This window comes from Delphinus delphis, chromosome 20 (genome assembly GCF_949987515.2).
Source record: "Delphinus delphis chromosome 20, mDelDel1.2, whole genome shotgun sequence".
NCBI lineage: Eukaryota > Metazoa > Chordata > Mammalia > Artiodactyla > Delphinidae > Delphinus > Delphinus delphis.
In genome coordinates this window covers 59,316,734-59,341,069 of record NC_082702.1, presented here as the reverse complement: position 1 = coordinate 59,341,069, position 24,336 = coordinate 59,316,734, and the positions used below count along the sequence as shown (strand labels likewise).

Genomic DNA, 24,336 nt, shown 5'->3' with positions numbered 1-24,336 from the left:
CAGGCTCAGGACAACGTGAGTCCTTCCTGGGGTCAAGGAGAGCACCCCACCTCCACCAGAAGAAGCCCCAGGACAGGCCCCTGCAGGACGCGAAGCAGCTCAACACACGGAGGCTGAGCATTCAAGGCTGCGTCACAGGGCGAACCCCGGAGATCTCAGAAACTCAGCAATACACATTTCACAAGCAACGAAGTTGAACGTGTTTGTCCCAAGCTGGAAACTCTATTTTTGAGGCAAACATAGCAAACGATTTGGCAAATTTCATCGCTGAGGCCCAGCGTGTGGCCATGGCTGGGGCAGCAGCGGCGGGCGCGTGGGCGGCGCCCCTGCTCTCGCAGTCAGCCCGCATCACCCACCGCAAGGCAGCAGCTGCTGCTGCTGTCACCATTCTGACGACTGACGCGCTGGCCGTGTTCTGGGGACCCGCGGGGCCATTTCCACTAACCCCGACTCCCCGGGGCTGGGCCCTGGTCTCGCTCCAGGACCAGCCGCGGAATGGAAGGCTCAGCCCTAGAGCTTAGCTACGGCCCCCGGTGGCTGTCCTACCACGTGGAGCAACCCAGAGCCCCCTCTCCTGGACCCCAACAACACGGGCCACGAGGAACACAGCTTCCCGGAGACGCAGGGTTGGCAAGGCCCCGACCCTGAGAACAGGGGTGGCTCCGCTGGGGCAGCCCTCAGGCTCAGCCCCCACAGACACCCGCGTGTGGAAGTGGCGAGGCCCCTCCGTAAGGACTGACTGGTCTTCCAGCACCCTGACAGCTGCGTGCTGGGCGCCTGGCTAGTGTCCTCCTTTCCTCAATTCCGAACCTCACCAGACCTGGAGGATTTCTGAACTGGGCCAAAAGCCCCCGCCCCGTCTCTCCCCAGGGCAGGTGAGGTGACCAGCACCGATGTCCCCGCGCTGGGCAGCTCTCCCCGGCAGATGAGCCCACCACCCACCTCGGGGGAGGCCCAGGGGGGTCCTACACGCAGGCCCCCAGGGGGCAGGTGCGTTTCGGCCACTGCCCTCCCCTCTGACTCGGGAACAGGGTCCCAGCCCCCGCCTCGGTGGAAGGGCACGTTCTGGGAGCTGGAATCCCCGTGGGCTCAGAGGACCCTGACCTGAAAACACCCATTTGTGATTATCACGCGTTTTAATTTGCTCTCTGGAGATTCCGGAGGCTGCTCTCCAGGCAGGGGCGCTAGGCTGGGCTCTCCTGCAGGGGGCACTCCGTGCCGCCCTCCTCCGGCCCCCAGCACCAGCCCTTCAGCCCCTGGGGAAGGGACGTGTCCTCCAGGCCACCGGTGCCCTCCACGAGCTCCTCGTAGGCGGTCTTCTCCGCCAAGGCTCGGGGCCCAAGCAGCTCCACCATGGCGGCACGCTCCAGCACCTCCTTCCCCAGCAGCCGCCTGCCCACCTGCACACCGGGCCATGTCAGGCCGTCCGCTCGGCGCCCCGCAGAGCCCCCGCCCCGACCCTGGGGACGGGCCGGCCCCACTCGCCTCGTCCACCCGCTCCCGGGAGCGCGTCAACAGGTCCAGGGTGTGCGTGTGCGCAGAGCTGACCAGCCGCCGAGCCTCCTGGTCGATGAGCTGGGCCGTGGCCTCGCTGTACGGCTTCTCCACCAGTGCCTTGCCAGGCCAGGGGAGGTCGAAGGACACCTGGCCCAGCTTCCCGCTCACCTCGAACTGCACAATCTGGGGCAGGCGAGGGGCGGGCGTGAGCCTGGCAGACGGTGCCCTGAGCCCCCTTCCCAGCCCCCGCGGACACTGCCTTACCTGGGCGTAGGCACTCTGGGTGACCTTCCTCAGGTCGTCCTGGGCCCCCGTGGTGATCTGCCCGAAGAACAGCTGCTCGGCCACCCGGCCACCCAGCATGGCGCACACGCGGTCGAAGAGCTGCTCCCGCGTGTACAGGTACTGCTCCCTGGGCAGGCACCGGGCATGCCCGAGCCCCTGCCCCGGGGGACGATGGACACCTGCCAGATACGGCAGGCGTGCCCTGTCACCCCCAGGGCCCCCGGGTATCCCGGAGGAGGAGAGGAAACCCTGGGCCCCAGCGCTGACAGGTCACCCCAAGGATGAACACAGAAACCCCCTCTGTCCCGCCGTCCCAGGAAGCTGTGGAGGAGCCGTGCCGTCAGGGGAAAGTTTAGAGTGAGGTGAGTTTAACGTGGAACCTCCAGGTGTCAGGTGGCCAGCATCCAGACCCCTCCTGGAACCAGCACCCCCCCCTCTCTGCCCACCCACCCCTCAGGGAATCGTGTAACAAATTCTAGACGATTACATCCTCAAAGAGTGAAGAGGGCCGCCACCTGGAATGCACCGTGCCCACACAGCACCCCCGGGAGGGGAGTGGGCCCTGAACCACACCGCAGATGCGCAGGGGGATGGGCCAACCTTGAGCAGGGGGTCTGCGTGCTCCAGGAACCAGCCCACCACCGCGTGGCCAGCCTCACGGTACGCCACCGTCGTCTTCTCGCTGGGCTGTAGGACCTGCGTCTTCTTCTCGAGACCTGCAAGTCAAGTTCACGGCAAGAGGCAGAGGACAAACAGACAGCTGAGAGGTGGGTGCCAAGGCCCCATTCTGCACCGCGGGTGTGTTGGGGGCTGCTCAGGGCCCCCGTCCGCCCAGGACAGGCCCGCAGCCTGCCCGCTCCGCGCACACCGCTCAGGCCTGCTGGGCACCTGTCCCTCCACACCAGACGCTGCACTGCCTTCTGCCCCACCGTGCAAGCGGCAGGTGCCTTTGGGGGCCCGTTTGTAGCCAAGGGGGTTAGCTACTCTCCGTGGCCTGACTGGCAGTGAAGCCGGACGCAGGGAGACCAGGAGCGCTCTCTACGCCGCCTACACCCAGTTGCAGGCAGGGAACAGGGCACAGAGAAGGCACCACGACTCGCGTGAGCTCAGCTTCAGGGCTGGTCAGCTCAGCGGCGCCGCCAGGACAGCGTCGAGCAGCTGTGGCGACTGCCTTGGGTCACTGACACTTGTCTGTGCACACCACACTTCAATAAAACGTGAAGCAAAGACAAAGCAGCCCTGCCAACCTGCTGTCTGGAGACGGGCTGGTTCTCACAGCTGTGGGGCGGGATCATGAAGGACAGCTGCTGGCCACACGGACATCTCCTGGACCTCCGTTCCCGGGAAGGCACTCGGGAGACCTCTACCCCACGCTGAAGCTTCCCAAGGAAGCACGCAAAAAACCTGCCTCTCGGCCACGGGCAGCACCCGAACCTGGGTCTGACGCAGCGCCCTGGAGGTTACATCTCTTTGAAATTCTAAATGTTGCTCTAGTAAGAGCACGAAAGCTGCTGGCAGATCCCAAGTCCCAGATTTTGGTCTGGAAAACTGTCCACGACTGCAGCTCACTGAAGTGAAGCTGGGCCCCAGGGTGGGCCCGCTGTGGGTCAAAGCTGGAAACCGCCCCCCAGCACTGCCCGGCTCGCCTCCGACGACCCTCTCAACCGCCTGCTCCAAGCGCTTCTCCTGGACAAAAGGACTCAGGTGGCGGGTGGCGATCAGGGCCGCTTCGTTGCAAACATTAGAAATATCAGCACCTGACCCGGAAAAGGAGAAACAGTCCCATCAGTGCCCCAGGGCGGACTGTTAGAGGAAAATCTCCAGCAGAGGGACCAGAGCTAAACTAGGTCAAGGACTGGAAGGAAAACGGGACCTGCTCTGTCAGTCACCGTTGCTTTCAGCCAGTATTTTGGTTGAACAATTTACCGAGGTATGAGTTATTTAACATAAAATCTATCCGTTTTAAGTGTACATTTCAAACACTTTTGGTAAGTTTATCAAGATGTGCAACCATTGCGCTGATCTCATTTCAGACGTTTCCATCACCGATGTGACGTATGTGGCTAATTCCTGTACACATGCCCAGCCAGCCACTAACCTACTTTCTATCTCTATGGATTTGCTTCTTCTGGACGTTTCACATAAATGGAATCACATGATAGGTGGTCTTTTGTGTGCTTCTTTCACTCGACACAGTGTTTTCACGTTCATCTGCTATCGTAGCGTGTATTGGTTATTTCATCCCTTTTCACAGCTGAAAGAGGTTCCATCACATGCACAGCCGCCCCGAGGCCTCCACAGGAGATAGCAAACTCCACAGACGCTCAAGTCCCTGACATAACATGGCCAGTACAGCTGGCCCTCTGTACCCACTCTACACACACCCATCCGGTCACGCACCGCTGGACACGGGTGGCCTCTACCTCTCGGCTATTATGAATTATGCTGCTGTGAACATCTGTGTAAAGCCTTTGTGTGAACAAATGTTTTCAATTCTCTTAGATACCGAGGAGTGGAACTGGGGTCATACGGTAACTGTCCTTCACTTCTGGAAGAACTGCCAGGTGGATCCCCGTGGCCACACTATCTTACATCCCCACCAGCACCGTGTGAGCACGGCCGCCTCCCTACAGCCCTGGCGACTCATGCATCTGCCTCTTACGGCCATCCTGGTGGGCGTGAGGTGGCACCACACTGTGGTTTTGATGTGCATTTTCCTACCATCACTGAGTACCTGCTCATATGCTTTCTGGCCACCTGCAGACCTTCTTTGGAAAAATGTTCAAATCCTTTTCCCATGTTTAAATCGGGTTCTTTAAATATTTTGGATTATAAACCCCTAAGAGATGCATAATCTCCAAATAGTTTCTTCCATTCTGTGGGCTGTCTTCTCACCACCTCAATAATGTCCCTTGACGCACAGAAGATTTTAATTTTGAAAAACTCTAATTTGTTTTCTCACTTGTTGCTTGTGCTTTAAGAAACCATTGCCAAATCCAAGGTCACGAAGATTTTCTTTTAAGACCTTTATAGTTCTAGCTCCACAGTTTAGGTCTCTTATCCATTTTGACTTGACCGCTGCATGTGGTCTAAGGTCTAGTTTCGTCCTTTTGCTTGTGGACACCGTCGTCCCAGCGCATTTGATTGAACAAACTGTTCTTTCCCCATCAAATGGTCTTCACACCCTTGACAAAAACAACTGACCAAGGACTTCCCTGGTGGCACAGTGGTTGAGAGTCCGCCTGCCGATGCAGGGGACACGAGTTCGTGCCCCGGTCTGGGAAGATCCCACATGCCGCGGAGCGGCTGGGCCCGTGAGCCATGGACGCTGAGCCTGCGCGTCCGGAGCCTGTGCTCCGCAACGGGAGAGGCCACAACAGTGAGAGGCCGGCGTATCGCAAAAGAAAAAAAAAAAAAGTAGTAGCCCCCGCTCGCCACAACTAGAGAAAGCCCGCACGCAATGAAGACCCAACGCAGCCAAAAATAAATGAATAAAATAAATTTAAAAAAACAACAACTGACCGAGATGCACAAGCGCACATCTAGGCTCCCAGTTCTACTCTACTGGTCGACGCCCACCCTTGTGCCAGCAGCCCCTTTCTGTTTGCTGGAGCTTTGTAGTAAGTTCTGCATTAGGGAAGTGTGTCTTCCTTCTCTGCTCTGCACAGACTGTGCTGGCTCTTCAGTCCCCTGGAAGCTCCACGGGGAGGTTAGAATCAGTTTTTCCCTTTCCAGCTTTAACAACGTACAAAGGTTCTGTTCCTACACAGCCCCTCCCACCTTCACAGGTTACTTTTTTTTTTTACGTCGTGTGCCCATTAACACAGACATGTCTTTATGGGTTTAAGCACCTGCCCTTTAAATCATAAAGGGAACACAGAGGAGCTGCAAACCAAAAACACACAGGATGCTGGCCTTTACGTTGACCTATGCAGTTGCCTCTCCCAGGGCTATTTCCCCACACAGCTTCGAGTCACTGGCCAGCGCCCTTTCATTTCAGCCCAAAGGACTCCAGCATTTCCTGGAGGGCAGGTTTAAATATAGTAAGTTCCCTCAACTTTAAAAAACAACCTAGGAATGCCTTTATTTCCCCTTCCCTATTGAAGAACCGTCTTGCCAGATCCACGGCCTTCTGGCCTCATGGCCTCCAAGGAGAGTCGGCTGTAACCTTACTGAAGACCCGTCCCCACCAGGTGGCCCTCCTGTCTGGTTGGCTGCAACAGTCTCTCGTTACCTCTGGCCAACATGAATTACACTGCACCTCGGTGTGGGCGTCTCTGGGTTTATCCCGACTTGGAGTTTATTCAATTTCTTGGACGTGGAGACTCAGGTCTGTCATCCAATTTGGGAAGTGCTGAACCATGACCCCTTCAATGGGCAGCATGCCAAGGGGACAAAACGTCACTGCACTATGTTCCCGGGGTGGCAGGAGTTCAAACAGGCACAAGCCAGCCTTGGGGTTAATCATCTCTGAGGCCTCCGATATGTCCGTCAGACTCAAAAGCTCTAAGGACAAGGGTAGCACATGCCAGGACCAAGTGGCACAACCAGATACCACCCACCGACATGTCCAGACCCGCACGGCCCACCTGGCCACACTCACCTGTGAAGCCTGGAGTGAGGGCCGCAAGCTTCCTCGCCAGGGCGTCCTCACTGAGGCTCTCGTCCAACTTGAGTGGACGCAGGTGGACCCTGAAGATGGACGACCTGCCTTTGATGTCAGGGGGGCCTAACAGAGAGAGAGGCACTGAGGGCCAGGGCGGGGCCACCTGCAGCCACTTCACTGCAAGGGCCCTCCCCTGCGTGTCTGTGCTGCACACTTCGCTGTCCGACCCGGGCCAGGGAGCTCCCCGCGGCAGAAACGACCCACAGGTCACGTACGTTCAGCTCTTCAACACATCAAAGAACTTCCTGACCGTGGAGCCTCTGGCCCACGCAAATCCATCCCAGGACAGGGACCCAACCACAAGCAAAACTCTGGCTGCCCTGGCAGCCGGGTGTCCACGCAGGACTCAAGTCCTAAACTCCCAGGATCTCCTCACCAGTGGAAAGGGCCAGGGTGAATGCTTCTCTCGCCAACGGCGCACAGAAAGTAAAAGCCGAAGGATCCAAGTCTGTGACCTCGCTCCCACCTGCATGGACTGCAGCGACCTTCCCCCAGCCCCAAGTACACCTGTTCTTCCCAAAGTGGGGGGCACCCACGCACCTCCACCGTTTTCACAACACTGTATTAACGGCTTTAGGACCCCGATCAAAATCTTCTCCAAATACACAGCTAAAGATCTAACCCAACTTTTAACCCAAAGGAAGGAAAAGCCAAGCCTCAGCACCCAGGCAACCAGCACACTCACCAATGCAAATCTGACGGTCAAACCGGCCGGGCCGCATCAGGGCCAGGTCAAGGATGTCGGGGCGGTGGGTGCCCGCCAGCACCATGACGCTCGTGGTAGAGCTGAACCCTGGACATGAGAAGCAGGTGAGCCCAAGGAGGGGGCCCAGGCAGCAGGAGACTCTCCTCTTCCCAGGGCTCCTCCCCTGCGCAGCTGGCCCCGTCTTCCCAGGACCCCTGCCACCCACCCCGGAAGCCCCACGCTGGGCCTGCTTCTCCTGCGGGCCCGCAGCCCACTGCACAGGCCGCTCAGTGTGGGGCGGACACTCACGCCCAGGGCTAGCTCTGACCTGTCTCAGGAGGCAACCAGTGGCTCTGGTCCCCGCGGCCCCCAATGCTGACTGAGGCGAACGTGCACTGGTGGGTAACCAGACGTTCCTCAGGCCACGGACGCCCATCCTAATTCATTACTGGTCTATTACGGCCAGCCTCTGACACCATGCGGCGAGCTGCAGGGGCCAGGCAGAGCCTCCACCATCGGGGCCCTGGGCCGCTGCGGAGACCTCCCTCCACCCAGGCCCCGGACGGCTTGCTGGGCTCAGGGAGCCTGACTGGAAGGCAGGCGGGGCGGTGGGGGCCTGAGCTCACCCAGCACTCATCTGCAGAAAGGCCTGCTCACGGGGGCCCTCGGCCACCTCTGGGACCTGGGATTCAGGACCGCTCCCTGATAAGAGGGGCTCCCTGTGCCTCAACTGTGCGTGCAGACGTGTGGTTTCTGCGAAGCACCTGCCTTCCTCCTGGGAGGCTGGGATCGTAGCACGTACTGGGCAGAGGCTGCCACGTGACCAGCCCCCAGGGGAAACCCCACTCCCGAGTGTCACCCAGCCCGCTGCCACGGAAGTAGCTGCATCCTGTGACTCCAGGGCTCCAGAGGCTGTGACCAGCTTCCCTGGCCACCAGGCACCTGCTCCCCACTCAACCGTGGTCCTGAATCCAACTAAACATGGAGTCCTCCCGGCGAATCACCAAACCCTGGGTCATGTCGGGGACCCCAACACAGCCCCAAAGCCAAAGCGACGACAAGACCTGCCAAAGGTCCGACAAAAGCTTCTCCAAATCTGGAAACTAGTAAGAACGCCTAGACACTTCCCGCGAAGCTTCGGCAGGGCTGCCGGGCTGTCACGCGGAGCTGGGACCTCCCCGAGCAGTGGTCCCCAGGGGGGAGAGCGGAGAGGGGTTCTGGGCCAGGAGGCGGCCCGGGTCAGAGGCCAACGTGGAAGGAGCCTGGGTGTCGCTCCCGTCCTGCGCTGAGCTCTGAGGGCAGCTCCCTCCACTGTGTGTGCCGAAAACAGCCTTCCTCAAAACACAGCAAGCAGGGGTTCTCGCCCGGGAAGGTCCCGCACAGAGGAAGGCCTGGGGGACGGTCGTGCAGCCGCTCACCGCCTAGCTCCACGAGCAGCTGGTTCAGGGGTTCTCCTGCTCGCTCTGGCCCCCAAAGTGCCCACGGCCGCAATTCCTGCCCATCGCGTCAATCTCCTCAACGAACAAGACACAGGGAGCATTTACTCAGGCCATTGCATACACGTCACGGACGTGAAACAGGAGTCCACGCAGGGTCTGCTTTGCCACTGGTACCAACACAGGACTAAAGAGCTCACCAAGCTAAGCCCTCGCCTCTGGCACTCGATTCTCATCTCAGCTGCTCTGCCTGCCCGCCCGGGTCCCCCTGCACATCTGTGCTCTGCGCCTGTTGCCAGGGTCCCACACGAAGCCCAGGGCAAGGACAAGGGCGCATCCACCTACCCGAGCTGGACCGACGCCGACAAACATCTCCAGGAACTCGGACCCGTTCACGGTGATGAAGGGCACACTGGCCTCCCCTGCAGTCGCCTTGGCGAGAAGCGTTTTGCCGGTACCAGGAGGACCAGTGAGCATGGCTCCCTGAAACAGAAAGGCAATGCCTGGTTCTGAAAGGGTACAGACGGAGCCGAGGAGACAGTCACATTCTACTGAACAGGCGTTTTCTAGGCCTGCTCCACGCGGGTCGGCTAAGGTTTGCTTTCGGTGTGATACTTCCTGCTTGTAAAGTGAACGCACGTTCACCATGAAATGTTCAAACGCTGCAGACATGGGAAAGCCCCCCACACCCCCAGTCCAGCCGAGCAGGTTATCTCTTCAGGCAACGCTCCCAGGGCAGGGCTCGTTGGATCTCGCGGTCTGATGTTTAACGGTCTTTGCCAAACTGCCCTACGAAACACACCAACTCACACCAGGACGAACAAGAGCCCACTCCCCAGACCTGGTCACGTGATTCTGTCCAGCTCGTCCACCGGCAGCTGTGAAGGCGGCACCTGTGTGTGGTCACTGGCACCTGTGCTTCCTGATCGACAACCTGCCTTTTTCTACGCTTACTTAAGGTTGAAATTCATAATTCACGCCCCAGAAACACACCTCAGTGCTCCTTTCGGGGTTACCATTACACGTGAAAAACGAGGAGAGATTTAAACGGGGCTCCTATTGCTCCATTTCTAGTCGAGGGTGTGGGTTAATATCTACTTATTTCAAAGGAGACTCTGAGGTTGTTTTTTTAAGTCTTTAAGGACAAAACTAAAATACGTAAATGGAGGGAGGAGGGAGCCACAAAACTCAAAACCACAAGGCGTCAGGGCCCCACGTCCTGTGAACGTGAACGTGGATGCGGATTCGCAGAGGGTCTCCTCAAGGCAGGGCACCTTCTGTGCCCCCCACACCCGGCTTTCCAGCCAGCTCTCACCAGGTGGTCAGACAGAAGTACAAACCTCCTGCCCACAAAGCCCCAGCGGTCAGTCATGCTCTCCTGTTGTTCAGGGCACGCTGGGGGAAGCACGGGGCCACCAGGAAGGTCAGTGAGGTGAGCACCACCCACCCGAGAGCTCGGAGCCTGGTCCAGGGCCCAGGGACGCCTCGAGGGGTCTGTGAATCTATTCCGTGTGAGACGCAAACCTTTCTGGGAAAAGGACTCACAGCTTCAGCCAGGCCCTCAAAAGGTCGATGCCCAGGGGCACCCACAGGTAGAGGAGTGGCCAGAATCACCGTAGCTCCACTTCCTCCGCACAGCACCCCAACCTGCATCCACACCGCACACCTGTCCCGCTACTTGCTCGTGGGCTTCCCGAGAGGCAGCTGCATCTGATCCCAGACCCATTTACGAGAGGTGTACTTGATAGTTTGTTTGTTTTTTTTTGGCCACACTACACTGCTTGCAGACTCTTAGTTTCCCAACCAAGGATTGAACCCGGGCCATGGCAAGGTAAGCCCCAAGTCCTAACCACTAGACCGCCAGGGAATTCCATGTGCTTATTTTAATTATATACTTTGATAATAAGTAATGGTAAAGAAAGCTGTTTTTTCAAAAACAAAGTTCAAGGCTTTAGATAATAAAGTAATAAAGGCAAACTGTTAACGAAAAATGCTGTCAAACTGAATGGACAGAAAACTGAAAGAGTAAGAAAAAGTCATAAAAATATAGGATCCTGCACTCAGATTGCTTCTACGTTCTCAGTTCATTTTAAAGAAACAAAACTATAGACGTTAATTGCTTTGTGCAAGATATTTAACAGAGAATTTGATCACTGGGGCCAAACTCAAAGGAAGGCCTGTGCTCTACACGAGACACCACGCCAACAAAGACGTATGTTTGCGCTTGAAGGTGAAATAAACACACTCCAGGTGGGCGCGCACTGTCCTGATGATTCCAGTTTTATAGTTTAAAACAGCTGATCAGACAAGAGGATTTTCACTTTACTACTCTGCAAATGCGATTTCCACTCTCCACTGTGATTAATCAGACACAGTATCATTACCAAAAGCTACACTGTCCCAGCTCTGTCCACAATGAACCAGGGCGAAGCTCAGAGCATCATGTTTTCTCAAATCAGTACCTTTGGAATTTTGGCCCCGAGGTCCTGATACTGCTTGGGATTCTTCAGGAAATTCACAAACTCCATGATCTCCAACTTGGCTTCTTCGCAACCAGCCACGTCTACAAAGCGCACGCCGACGTTGTTCTTCATGATCTTGGCTGTGGTCTCGCCAACGGTAAAGAGGCCCCCTCCTCTCCTGCCATGCCCAGCCCCCATCGGGCCCCTCCTTGCGACATAGAGGAGGATTCCGATCAGGAGAAAGGTGGGCACCAGGCTTCGCAAGAAAGACCTAGAAAGTCCAAGAAAACCATCTGTCACATTCCCTTGAGAGACAAGCCAGAAACACTGCCTCCAGGCCATGAACAGCGGACGGCTCCAGAACTTGGTTTTGCTACACAAAAGGGAACAGTTTTTTGTGTGTGTTTTTTGCGGTACGCGGGCCCCTCACTGTTGTGGCCTCTCCCGTTGCGGAGCACAGGCTCCGGACGCGCAGGCTCAGCGGCCATGGCTCACGGGCCCAGCGCCTCCGCGGCATGTGGGATCTTCCCGGACCGGGGCACGAACCCGTGTCCCCTGCATGAGCAGGCGGACTCTCAACCACTGCGCCACCAGGGAAGCCCCAACAGTTTGTTTTTTAATGTGCCAACCTGTATATGCAGCTTCCCCCATCCACGCACACCTACCTGCTCGATTTCACCTGTGGGGCGGGCAGGGCAGCTGCGGCCCCTCCCTCAGAACCCCTCCAGACCCAGCACAGCCTCCCCGCAGCTGAACCCTTCCCGGCCCACTGCACAGTCCTCAGGCTGCCTAGCTAAACATTTCCCCGATCAATTCTTTCCTCAATAAAAACAGAGCCAACAAATTTATCTTCCACCACAGACACTGTGACTATCGGAGAACGCCTGTAACACGCCTGAGCGGGTACAGCAGGAAGTGCTGCGTGGCCAGTACCGGGCCCAGCTGCGCCCACTCACCCATCGCTCTCGGTGGTGTAGACCACGGCCGTCTGCTCCGGGAGCTCGATGCCCAGTTCCCAGTGGATGGTCTCCAGGTTGCGCTCGAAGGTGTGCACGCTGCCGATGTTGAACCACACAAACTTCTACAGAGACCAAGGCGCCAGGCGCTGTAGGGGGTGCCCCCCACAGCCGCCACCCCTCCCCAGCGCCTCTCCCAGCACAGCCCGGAGCAGCTCTGACAGGCCACCTGTCCTGGCCCCAAACCACAGGCTTAGGTCTGAGGTCGAAGTATAAGTGCCCATCGACAGCTGGCGTCGCCTTCCTCCGTCATTTATTCTGCCCCCTTCCAGGTCTCAGCTGGCAGCTGGCACGTGTTACTCGGCCAAACTGAAGCACTGTTATAGCTTTATGAGCGTCCTGCGCTACTCGGAAGACTGTTCCTGTCGTGTCACCAAAACAAACGAGCACAAGTGGGTGCTGGAAAGTGAAACCAGGGAAGGCATTTCTCTAAAAAAACAGAAAACTATACCTTCTTTTTGGCCACGAGGCTTGCGGGATCTTAGTTCCCCGACCAGGGATTGAACCTGCACCCTTAGCAGTGAGAGCTCAGAGTCCTAGCCACTGGACCACGAGGGAATTCCCAGAAAACTACACCTTACGCTAAAACCAAAACCTACGTCTAGGACACCGGCCTTGAACCCAGCCCTCACCTCAGACGATGTCCCAGGGGCAGTAATAACACCCACAAACTGTTTGTTCACGACTTCCAGCCGGTCCACCTAGAAAAGAGACGAGCAGTCAGAAGAGCTGAGGTCCAGGCAGGGCACGGCATAGCAACCCTGGGCCTCTTCCTCAGACGAGCCTCACACACACGGGCTGCGCCTCTCTCCGAGGGCAGCTCACACTCCGCAGGACAGGTCTTGGTTTTGTTTCCTACTAACATGGACAATTTTAGCCTGGGATTATTTTAATAAACAGGAACCAACGCAAGAAGAGGGATTAAAATGTGGCACATCTGAGCACTAAGCCTCCAAACTGGCTTTAAAGATCCCAAAGGAGGGCTTCCCTGGTGGCGCAGTGGTTGGGAGTCCGCCTGCTGATGCAGTGGACACGGGTTTGTGCCCCGGTTCGGGAAGATCCCACATGCCGTGGAACGGCTGGGCCCGTGAGCCATGGCCGCTGAGCCTGCGCGTCCGGAGCCTGTGCTCCACAGCGGGAGAGACCACAGCAGTGAGAGGCCCGCGTACCGCAAAAGAGAAAAAAAAAATCCTGAAGGAGGGAAGTTCCCTGGTGGCCTAATGGTTAGGATTCTGGGCTTTCCAGGTTCAATCCCTGGTCGGACAGCAGGCACCACAAGAAAACAGTGCCGACGAGAATGAAAGTGCAGCGCCAAGGCCTGCTAGCTGCTGTCGCCTAAACAGCCCGCTGCCCAGAAGGCACAAGCCCTCTGGGGAGCTTCAGACATGGCCTGCTGTCAACACCACCATAACCACTGGAAACACCACACCTCCTCCTGGAAACAACGGGAAAACTGAGGATTGCACGCCAAGGACACGATCCTGAGTGTGGAACCTCACCACCACCCGACGCCTGTAACACAGCTGAAACCACGGCAAACAGGACTCCAGGTGACTGCCCGCCCTGGCTTCTCCGCCAGCACGCGGAGCCCCAGCCAGCCAGGCCCCGCCAGCTCTCAGGTTCATGGAGGCGAAGACATGGCGCATCCTCCCTGCCCCGTGGGACCCCTGCCCAGCTGATCCCTCACACTTCCCCCAGCGCGGTGCACCACTGCCGGAGTGTGCAACAGGACAGTCAGACAGAGGGTGTAAAAGAGTGAGCAGCTCTGCTTTCAGACTGGCCAGGAGGATCAAAAAAAAAGGCCAGCCTGAGTTAGCAGATGGTGATTTCTTTCTTTATACTTTTTAGTTCCCCAAATTTTTTTGCAGCAAGCATGTATTACATCTGTAACCAGGAAAAAAAACAATGCTGCTTTAAAATGAAGATTGCTGGGACTTCCCTGGTGGTCCAGTGGCTAAGACTCCGCGCTCCCAATGCAGGGGTCCCGGGTTCGATCCCTGGTCATGGAACTAGATCCCACATGCCACAACTAAGAGCTCACGTGCCGCAACTAAGGAGCTCGAGTGTCATAACTAAGAAAGATCCAGCACACGGCGATGACGATCCTGCGTGCTGCAACTAAGAGCCAAATAAATATTAAAAAAAAAAAAAGCATTCCCCTGAGTAAAGAAAAGGTGGGCACACAGAGGCTTGAGACAAAAATCACTTTCTCCACTAGGCAATCCATCCACAGCCAGCCAACAACAGCAGACGCAGGGCCTGAGCACAACATTCACACAAGTTCCAGGATAAAAGCCCGAGCTGCCCCACGACGTACATGGCCCCACTGCAGCAAGCCCAACGCAAAGCCATGGAAGCCCGAAGGCCAGAATGATCCCAGGAACAGCCAGACATATTATAGGATAGAGGGAAGATGTGCATAAACATTAAGGACAAAACACGAGCCTTCAAAGAAGTCTTACGTTTGTAGCGAATCATGTAAGCACTCCTCCCAACGAGCTTTCATGGGCCCCGCTCCACTTCTTGCTCCTGGCTACCCGAACAGGAGACATTTCCCAGGAGAAACACACCCGCTGAATATTCACTTCACCCACCCACATCACCAAACTACGCTGTAACTTCACAAACAGATTTGTCGAGGCTTCAGATCCACATAAGCTATGGAGGTGCTGAGCCCCGAAGACAAAGGGAGGGAGGGAGGCCACGTCCACAAACGAGTGAAGGGAAGGAAATACCAGGCCCACCCACGCACGGGCCACCGGCCGCTCACCTCCCCAGACTAACTCAAAATCAATGAACGCTTTAAAAAAATAATAAAAAAAAAAAAAAAAAAAAAAAAAAATCCTCCAGTGGGGACTTCCCCGGCGGTCCAGTGGTTAGGACGCTGTGCTTCCACTGCAGGGGGCAAGGGTTCAATCCGTGGTCGGGGAACTAGGATCCCACATGCTGCACGTGTGTCCAAAAATAAATTAATTACTTAACTTAATTAAAGAATTAAAAAATTCTCAAATGTACAATTTTGACAATCTGATTTGTCAAGTGTCCCTTTTACCATTTTGTTTTCGTTTTTGTTTTTGTTTTGGAGCTGTTGGTTTTCTAAGTCTGTGTTTCTTCTACTCCTCTTAAAGAACTTCTCAAACCCACTGGGACAAAATGATGAGGTTCCGGTACTTTAAGAGCACACACCACACTCACAAAAGTAGCCATACTGTCAACCCAGGAGAGGCAGAGTAAGGGAGAAGCGGGTTTTCTTCCTGACTTCAGCTTGGTGAGACCAGCATGCGCCGCCATGTCCCAACTGCCTTCTGCTCTGCACTGCACACAGGGTCGCCCGAGAAGCGTTGAGCACAGCCCACAGCCCGCCCCCGGGGGCACACGTGCCCCAAACTAACTGCAGTCTACACGAGATCTCTGTTCTGCTTTCCAAACGTGAGACTCAGCTTGGCCCTCAGATGTGCAGAAACAAAGGTTTGTTCCCATGCATCGCCAAAGATTCACCCAGCAGCAACTTCCTACTGAAAGAGTTTCTCTTTCACCACCTACACCGATAGATCAAAACTGTAAAGACGTGGGGCAGGTAACCCAGAAATGGGGAGAGCTAAGTGTGACTGAATGTGGAAGCCAGAAAACGAGAGGTCCAGGCCTCCTGAGCCATCATGCACCCTGTCCCCATCCCCACTCCCCATGATGCAGGACACCAAGGAAGCCACACTCGCCTCGGTTCCTGTGACCTTATGCTGCCAACGATGGTAAGAGAAAGACAGGTACCTTTGGGTGGTTTTGAACACAGCCACTGGGAAACTGACGTCTGTCTCTTCCACAGAGCCAACTGCTGAAAGCGGATTCCCAGGAGGCACTGAAACGGGAAAGAGAATTAGCTTCCCCTGCAATCCGATGGGGCATCTTCTCACAGCGGCAGTTACAGGCGCAAAAGGACCAGGATTTGGGCTGGGGTGTAAACCTAAGTCCTTTATCTGCTTTATCTCATTAAAAATATGATTCAAACAGGAGAAGAAGAAACTAAATGCAATGCAGAGGTACACGAAGAATTTTTTTTTAATTTATTTATTTTTTATTTTTGGCTGCGTTGGGTCTTCGTTGCTGCACTTGGGCTTTCTCTAGTTGCAGCGAGTGGGGCTACTCTTTGTTGCGGTGCACAGGCTCCTCATTGCGGTGGCTTCTCTTGTTGTGGAGCACGGGGCTCTAGAGCACAGGCTCAGTAGTTGTGGCGCACGGAGTTACCTCCTCCGCGGCATGTGGGATCTTCCCAGACCAGGGCTCGAACCCATGTCCCCTGCACTGGCAGGCGGATTCTTAACCACTGCACCACCAGAGAAGCCCCATGAAGAATTTTTATAGCTACAGCTGTCAAAAAACAAAACAAAACAAAACTAATCACTTCCTGCCTGAGGCAATTTTAGTCACTGAAATTTTTACAGCCTCAAAAACAAACATTATTCTAACATTAAAATCATATGAAATTTAAAAAGCAGAGTATTATGATTTATCTTTGATCAGCCACAGGTTAGTATTTTCGTCAGGAAAGCAAATGTTTTTCCTAGACGTTGTATTTTCTATAGTTCCCAAAGAGGAAAACAACACTTTTTACCATAAGCTGATAACAATACTTAACATCAATTCAGGACAGAACTAGAGACAATTTCGGTTTTTCACTATCACAGGTCAAAAGCCATTACAGCAAAAACGAGCACAATAAAAGCCACCATACTAAAAAACAAGCTCTAAGCACACTCACTAACCTACTACTAACTGTATCCAAAAACACCCCAACCTAACCAAAGATTTGGATTGTTCCCAATATTTTGTTACAGTGAAACTGGATCCACAGGTGACGACACTTGCGTTATTCCAGTCGTGCCATCTTTCATGGTGAGGCAGGCTATTCCCCAAAGCAAACTCATTCCCTAGTGATTATTAATTTGCTCGTAAGCCACATTATTCACACATCCCTATCAAAGGCCACAGAGCACTAAAAAGTAAGGTAAAGCTATGAGAAAGATACTAAAATCAGGGAAAACTCCAAACAGGGAGGCTCAGGAAGGAGACATGGCGGTTAACAGTGATGAGGCTCCTGGAGCCTCCGCGCCATGAATGCCACCTCCCCACCGTCGCAAGTCACCAGAGGACCAGAAGGGGACCAGAACCTGATGTCACAAAGGCTGTCACTGTGAGGGGAAGTCTAGGCAAAGGCGCAGAGAAGGTGGTGGTCCTGGGCCCTGGTTGGGTGCCAGGCGCTTCGGTCACCTCCTCCGCTCTTCAGTGCCCACCCTGAGGAAGCAGGTGCTGCCATCCCCCTGCGGGGTGGGAACGCAGAAGTTCAGAGAGGCTGGTGAGCGCCTGAGGTAAGGTCACTGGGAGCTGGAGGTGTGTGACGAGGATTCTGGCGCCCAGTCTCGCTGTCAGGCGGCCTCCAGCCCTAGAAGGACAAAGTATGATCTTCAGGCCTCCAAAACTTGAGAAAATATCCAATTCCTTTATTTTAATTTATAATTTAGTCTTTTTCTGATTTGGTTAGGGGACCACATTAGGTCAGATGCAGCTCTCAAAGACAGGGGTCTACCACCCATTCTTGGTGTTTGGATATGCAAAGCCAACACGTGAAGCTGTGCACAGCAAGTCTCCCTTTAACAAGCAAAGTACCACGGTCCTTTCTTTGTAAGATCACAAATCAGGTGACCCTGGCACACAGGTACAGCCCCACCAGGCGCCTGTGAATCTGCCCGCAGCTCAATCCTGACTTCCTTCAGAAGTCGATTACCCCGCCTAAGATAACGTGACATTTACCCTCCTCCACCCCTTCTCTTCGTTCCCTACTTCCTTTGTTCTGCTTCCTCTTCCTTCATACCTCATATAACCGCCTAACATGCTACCGACACATTTGTTGTCTTGTGTGGCAGGAACCATGTAGGAAGCTCACTGAATGAAAAAATAACTCATAGAAACTTCCAGAACATAAGCTTCCCCTTGAGGAGTGCTGACTATAGTTGAAAGGGCACAGCTTTTAACTATAAAGCAGTCTGCTACTTCATCTCCAGCCTTCACATGCCCCCCTCAGCCTACAAGTCACCAAGCCCTCAAAGGAGAGCAGCTCATGGGGCAAAGCCCTTGCCTGTCCTGTTCCCTGTGACATGCCCTGGCTAGCAGACTCCACAGATGAACAGAACAGCTCAGTCTGGGGAGGAACCCAAAGATCATGCAACTTCCTCCCTTCATAACTAAAGCCACTGAGGTCCACGGAATTCATGACACACCTGTGCTGCACCCCGTCAATTACTGCCTTCCACCCGGTTAACAACTGCAACAGCCCCCTGCAATGCTGAGTGCCACGTGGCCACAGGTGAAAGGCTCTGCTTTCACTGATATTGCGGAAACAACCTGAAACTGACGTGCACCAGCTCCGAAATGAACAGAGATGAGAGGGAAAAGTTCACTCCTTAAGACAGGACAGAAAATGAACCCATGGAACCCTTCTCTGTCTTTCAATACTGTCTGAAAACCAAGATAACTTTCTCCGATCAAAATCCGGAGGCTCCACATTAGTCTCTCAGAAAAGAATTCAATGTGATCACTGCTCCCTGGGATGTACAAAAACAAACCTTAAAATATGGTGTATTTCAGAGTATCTAACCCACGGGAAGGCGTACAATACAGGAGTATCTAAAAGCGAAGATGCTGACCCGTTGTGGCCTTACGTTTCCTCGCCTATAAAAGAGTTAGAACAGCTCCTACCTAAAGGACGGGTATAAGACTTAAAGGAGACAGTCCCCGTAAAGCCCTTAGCACGGAAGCCCTCAAAAAATGTTAGTTATGATTAGAGTGGCAGAACTGGACTGGACGAATGCTGTTCGAATAAAAACCACATAACACTTGACAAAACTCTTTCACGTCCGTCATCATAACGGAGAGCAACCCTGCGAGATAGTGCATAAGTCATATCACCGCTGAGCCCAGGAGGAAACCACCTCGCGGTCGGAGCGGGCGCCCGAGGAGACACGGTAGGTTCGCAGCGGGGCGAGGCCTGAACGCAATTCGCTGCACGCGGCTCTTGGGAGGGCGGAATGAGGACGCGCGGGCAGTGGGCAGGGCGCTGAGAGGCAGCGGGAACTTTCGAAGAAAAGGGCGGGGGCTCGGAGGACAGACGGAGACCGGTTCGGGCGAGCGTCAGCCTGCTCAGCCGCGGGGATGGGCTGGAGCCCCGGGGCCAGCCGGCCGGGGGTGTGGTCGCCGCCTCCGCCCCTCGGTGCCCGGGTTCCCGCACCCGGTTCCCGCGCCCCGCTCCCCCGCGCTGGCCGGGGGATGTGGTAGCCGCCGCCACACCCCCGCTACTCGGTGTCCCGGTTCCCACACCCGGTCCCCGCGCCGGCCGGCGCAGCTGGATGGCGTCATCGCGGCGTCGAGCGCAGCCACCGCCCCTGCCGCCCAGAACCGGAGGGCAACGCCTCCCCGCTCACCTGCTGGGCGGTTCCGAGGGCCCTCACGCCTGCCCCAGCCGTCCTGCCGCTTCGTGGGCCACCGCCGCAACGCCACAGCACGGCGAGCAGCACGGCCACCGCCCTGCTGCCGGCCGCCGCCACCAGCCGCTGCAACATCCAGTGCGGCGGCGAATAGGTCATAGGGCGCCACACCCCCAGCCGACCTCCGGGTGCCTGACGCATGCGCGGTGAGGCCAAGACGACGGCGCGGGGACCTCTCCTTAGGTGTTTACTCTACGGCCTGACGCGGATCTCAACCTGCGCGCCGCCCTGGCCCGCGGTGACCGACGCGAGCGAGGTGCTGAGGGGACATCCAGCGCCTTTAGATTTATTTTAAATCCGGCGTCTCCAAGGACAGGTATTTCCGGGGTCCTCCGTGGGAAGCGGCTCACAAGAGCGATCGCCGGTCCGCCAGGCCCAGCCCGGGGGCTCCTGGTGGTCCCGGCGCCGCGCTGGGAACCGGTTCCGGGAGGAAGCACAGCACTGGGGCTGCGTGTGCTGTGCAGCCTACTGCCGCTCACCGAGTTGTTTCTGCGTCACGGAAACCCACGCGTGCTGTCCAGGGAAGTGGACGGTCTGATCGACGCCAGAGGGCCACGCTGGGCGCCCTGGAGCCCAGAATGAACCGGCCTGAAACTGGGCAGTGTCGTGGGCCGGCCTGTGCTGACCCTTCCACGTCCCCCGGGACGGCAGCCTGCGCCTCCTCGAAGCCCCACTTTCTCTTCCCCAAGTTGTGCAAGGGGGCATAGAATAACCACAGGCTTTCTCGCACCTGGGACTGCTGTTCTTTTAGTACATTCCGGAGGCAAAGATGCCTGGGAAAAGGCCCCGAAATGCGACGGCCATCCCGAGTGCCAAAAGGGAACGGAAAGCAATTACCCTCGACGTGAAATTAGAAGTGTTAAGACGGTTTGAAGTGGGTGAAAAGCTCAGCCAGGTCGCAAAGGCCTTAGGCCTTGCTGTCTCTACAGTGGCGACAATCCGAGATAACAAAGAAAAAATCAAAGCGAGTTCACAAATAGCTACTCCGTTGAGAGCCTCCCGTTTGACTCGCCACCGAAGTGCAGTCATGGAGACGATGGAGCGGTTGTTGCATGTGTGGCTTGAAGACCAGAGCCAGCGAAACGTGCCCCTGAGCGTTACCGTTATTCAGGAGAAGGCTAAGAGTTTGTTTGATGACCTACAGCGTGAGCAAGGGGAGAGCTCTCAAACAGCAAAGTTCAGTGCAAGTAAAGGGTGGTTTGTGAGATTCAAGGAACGCCACTGTTTGCCCCACTTCAAGATGAGCAGCGCGGCTCCTGGTAAGGAGGATGTATATCCAGAAATCCTGAAAAGCATCATCCAAGAAGGTGAGTACACCCCCCAGCAAGTGTTTAATGTAGATGAGACAGGGCTTTTTTGGAAAAGAATGCCTGAAAGAACGTTTATTTCGGTAGAAGAGAAAGCTGAGCCCGGGTTTAAATCATCCAAAGATCGCTTGATGCTGCTGCTTGGCGGCAATGCAGCTGGGGACTTTAAGTTGAAGCCCTTATTGGTGTACCACTCAGAAAACCCCAGGGCTCTGGAGGGGTACTCCAAGCCCAATTTGCCTGTGATTTGGCGTTCCAATAAAAAGGCCTGGGCAACCAGGAGCATCTTTCATGAGTGGTTCACATACTTTTTTTGCCCTGCCATTGAAAAATACTGTGCCCAAAATAATCTCACCAACAAAGCACTGCTCATCTTAGACAATGCACCATGCCACCCAGTAAATTTGAGCGATCTGTCTGATAATGTAAGAGTGGAATATCTTCATGACAATACGGCTGACTCCATCCAGCCCATGGGTCAAGGTGTGGCCTCTACCTTCAAAGCTCATTACCTGAGAAGGACTTTTGAGCACATCCTAGAAGCAACAGATGGGGACGATACAGCTGAGATCAGGGAGTTTTGGAGAAAGTACAGCATCATGGATGCCGTGGACAACATTGCAATAGCTTGGGAGGAGCTCAGGCCAGCAACAATGAACAGTGTGTGGAAGAAGATTTGGCCCGAGTGTGTTCAGTTCCAGAGTGTTTCCCAAACAGACAACATTGCCCAGGTTCAACAAAATATTGTGACCCTTGCCAAGAGTGTGGCCCTCGGAGAGGTGGGAGAAGCTGACGTGGACCAGCTGCTGCAGTCCCACGAGGAGGGTCTCTCAAATGAGGAGCTGGTGCAGCTGGAGCAGGAACCGGCAGGAGAGGAGGAGGAGGGTGAAGAGGCTGCACCTGCCCTGCGCCAACTAACCACACGGGAGCTGTCAGCAGCCTTCTCACATTTCGAGGCTGGCTTGCAGGTCCTTACCAGTAACAGCCCTGATGATGCGTGGAACCTGAAAGTTTCGAGAGCAATCAACGATGCAATAAGCTGCTATAGGGACCTGTACAGTGAGAAGGAGTGGCGCTCAAAGCAGCTCTCCTAGGCGACTCGGTGTGTGACCAGACGCAACGGGTGACCTCCTGGGCGAGGCCCAGCCAAGCCTCTGCTTTCAGGTGTTTAACATCCCTGGAAACCCTGCTTCTGGTATTTTCATTTTGACACGTAAGAGCATCAATTTTGGCATTAAAATTTTACCTAAATATGTGCTTTAAGAAGATTGAATGAAAGAAAATCCAGGAAAAGTTATTTAAAACAAACTACAAGGAGACTATCCCCGGTAGACATTAGAGCACACTATAAAACCTGATTGAATCAGGGAGGTATGCAGACCTGTAGAATACAATAGAAAGTCCAGAAATAGATACACATAGGCTTTTTTTTTTAATAGTGCAGGACAGCTGGTTAAAATTTGGCAAAAGATAGTTAATTCATAACTCACAGCATACACAAGAATAAACAAACAGATGAGGGATCTAAATGGAAAAACTGAAACCTTGGAAGTACTACAAAACACACGGATGAATGTCTTTGACTTGGGTGTTGGGAAGATTTTCTAGGACTCAAAATCTAGAGGAAATTTAAGATTAATCAGTTTAACCATATGAAAAGGTAACAAAACTTTTCTATGAGGATAAAATACAAGGTCAAAGGCAGATGACACACTGGAAGAAAATTTCTTACAGATAATGGGCTAATACCCCTCATAAGTGAAGGACTGTTAAAGATTGAGAATACCAAAAATCCAATAGAAAAGTGGGCAAAACATAGAATTCATAAATAAGTAAACTAGATCCAGAAACATAAGCTTGACCTCAAGAGAAATGCAAATGAAAGCTATACAGATACCATTTCTCATCATTCAGATCGGCAATGATCAAAAAGTGTGACTGCACATTCTCTTGGTGTGGCTGTGGCGTCACTGGCACCCTCATTCATTGCTGGTGAGAGTGCAGGTTTGCACATCCCTTACCGAGGGGCATTGAACACTAGTGAAAAATATATTTCTTTTGATTTAGCAATCCCACTTTTAGGATTATACCCTAAAGATACACTGACAACAAAAGAAAATGTATGTGCACGGATTATTTGTTGCAGCCTTGTTTGTAACTGCAAGAGCTACGGAACAGCCTGAAGAGTCTCGAGTGAAATAGTCACATGTAAAATGGCACCTCCACACGGTGGAATGTAAGACAGTTGTAAATGATGATAGCTACCATAATAGTAGAATAAGGAAGAACTCAGCTGATGTGGAGTGGTTTCCAGGATATATTATCAATTGAAAAAAAGCAACGTGCAAGAGTAGAGTGTGCTACCTTTTGTGGAAGAAAGAAGGGAAAATAAAATACACACGTATCTTACTCCTGTACGAAAAGAAACACAGGAAGGAGAAACCGGAGACTAAAGAGATTGGTTATGGGGGTGGGGGGGAAATGTAACTTTTGTACCTTTTGGGAAGTTCTGATCGGGGAACCATGTTAACATATTGCACAAACAAAAGTAAACAAGGGTAGGGAAATAAAACAGTGGAGTATATGAACGGAACTGTGTTGCGCATGAATTGCGTATCCACAACGAAGGGGGAGAAACACCCAAGTAAATTTTAAACACCTTATTTTGACTATATGCCCTCAGACTAGAGACAAAAAAGAATCTAAACAAATATTAAACGCTTGTTAGTAGCCTTGTTTTTCACCAGCATAGGTGAGCAATGCCGAAGGTGCTTTGTGTGTACTCTAGGATTGAGCAAATAAGTATATTATGGTTAATGGAGCCGGGTGTCTCACTGTCAAGCAAGGGAATTGCAAATATGAAAAAGGGAAAGAATGACTCTTGTGTTGTTTTGAAATTGGAAGTATCAGTGTAAACTCATGGTTTTTAATATGTTTATAGACCAATAAGGAAATGGACATGCAGTACTATTTCCTACCCCAGCCATGAGCGTAACCAACAACCACATCTTGTTTCCTGAGTGCCATGCTCCACCAGAAGGTTCTGGGGCTCCTCAGAAACATGACTGGTTCCAGGGCTGGGACTGGGGAAATTACAGAATAAGCCTGGAATACCTTGCTACGCTGGAAAGGAAGCAAATGCCTAAAGAACGCCAGGAACATGTCAAAAGGACACAGGAGACGGGGACCAAAGCATCTCCAGGAGTAGGACAGATGACACACTACAGACACAGCATCGCTTCTGTGAAAATCCCACCAAAAGTGCAAAGCCCAAATTCAATCAGAAGAACCCACACTGAAGGAAAGTCTTCAGAATAATTAGCCTGTGCTTTTCCTTTTTTTTTTTTAATTAATTTATTTGGCCGCGTTGGGTCTTCGTCGCTGCACGTGGGCTTTCTCTAGTTGTGGTGAGCGGGGGCTCCTCTTCCTTGCGGCACGCGGGCTTCT

At 54.0% G+C, this 24,336-nt stretch overlaps 1 protein-coding gene across 2 annotated transcripts; it reads right to left on the bottom strand.

Moving 5' to 3' along the window:
* Window positions 1-207: 207 nt before the first annotated feature.
* LOC132416505 (uncharacterized) lies at window positions 208-19,726 on the bottom strand. Of its 2 annotated transcripts, XM_059999891.1 has the most exons (11): window positions 19,520-19,726; window positions 17,336-17,484; window positions 15,816-15,903; window positions 12,680-12,748; window positions 11,032-11,302; window positions 8,915-9,052; window positions 7,134-7,241; window positions 6,386-6,511; window positions 2,383-2,498; window positions 1,762-1,818; window positions 208-1,680 (listed from the first exon to the last, which is right to left on the bottom strand). In XM_059999891.1, the coding sequence occupies exons 2-11, from the start codon at window positions 17,356-17,358 to the stop codon at window positions 1,090-1,092; spliced, it is 1,587 nt and encodes a 528-aa protein (XP_059855874.1). In that variant the 5' UTR covers window positions 17,359-17,484; window positions 19,520-19,726; the 3' UTR covers window positions 208-1,089. The 2 variants fall into 2 exon arrangements, 1 of the variants encoding a protein (XP_059855874.1); XR_011246318.1 differs by lacking the exons at window positions 208-1,680; window positions 1,762-1,818; window positions 2,383-2,498; ... (4 more) ...; window positions 12,680-12,748; window positions 15,816-15,903 and adding an exon at window positions 16,156-16,412 and having other exon boundaries at window positions 17,213-17,484; window positions 19,520-19,680.
* Window positions 19,727-24,336: the final 4,610 nt, after the last annotated feature.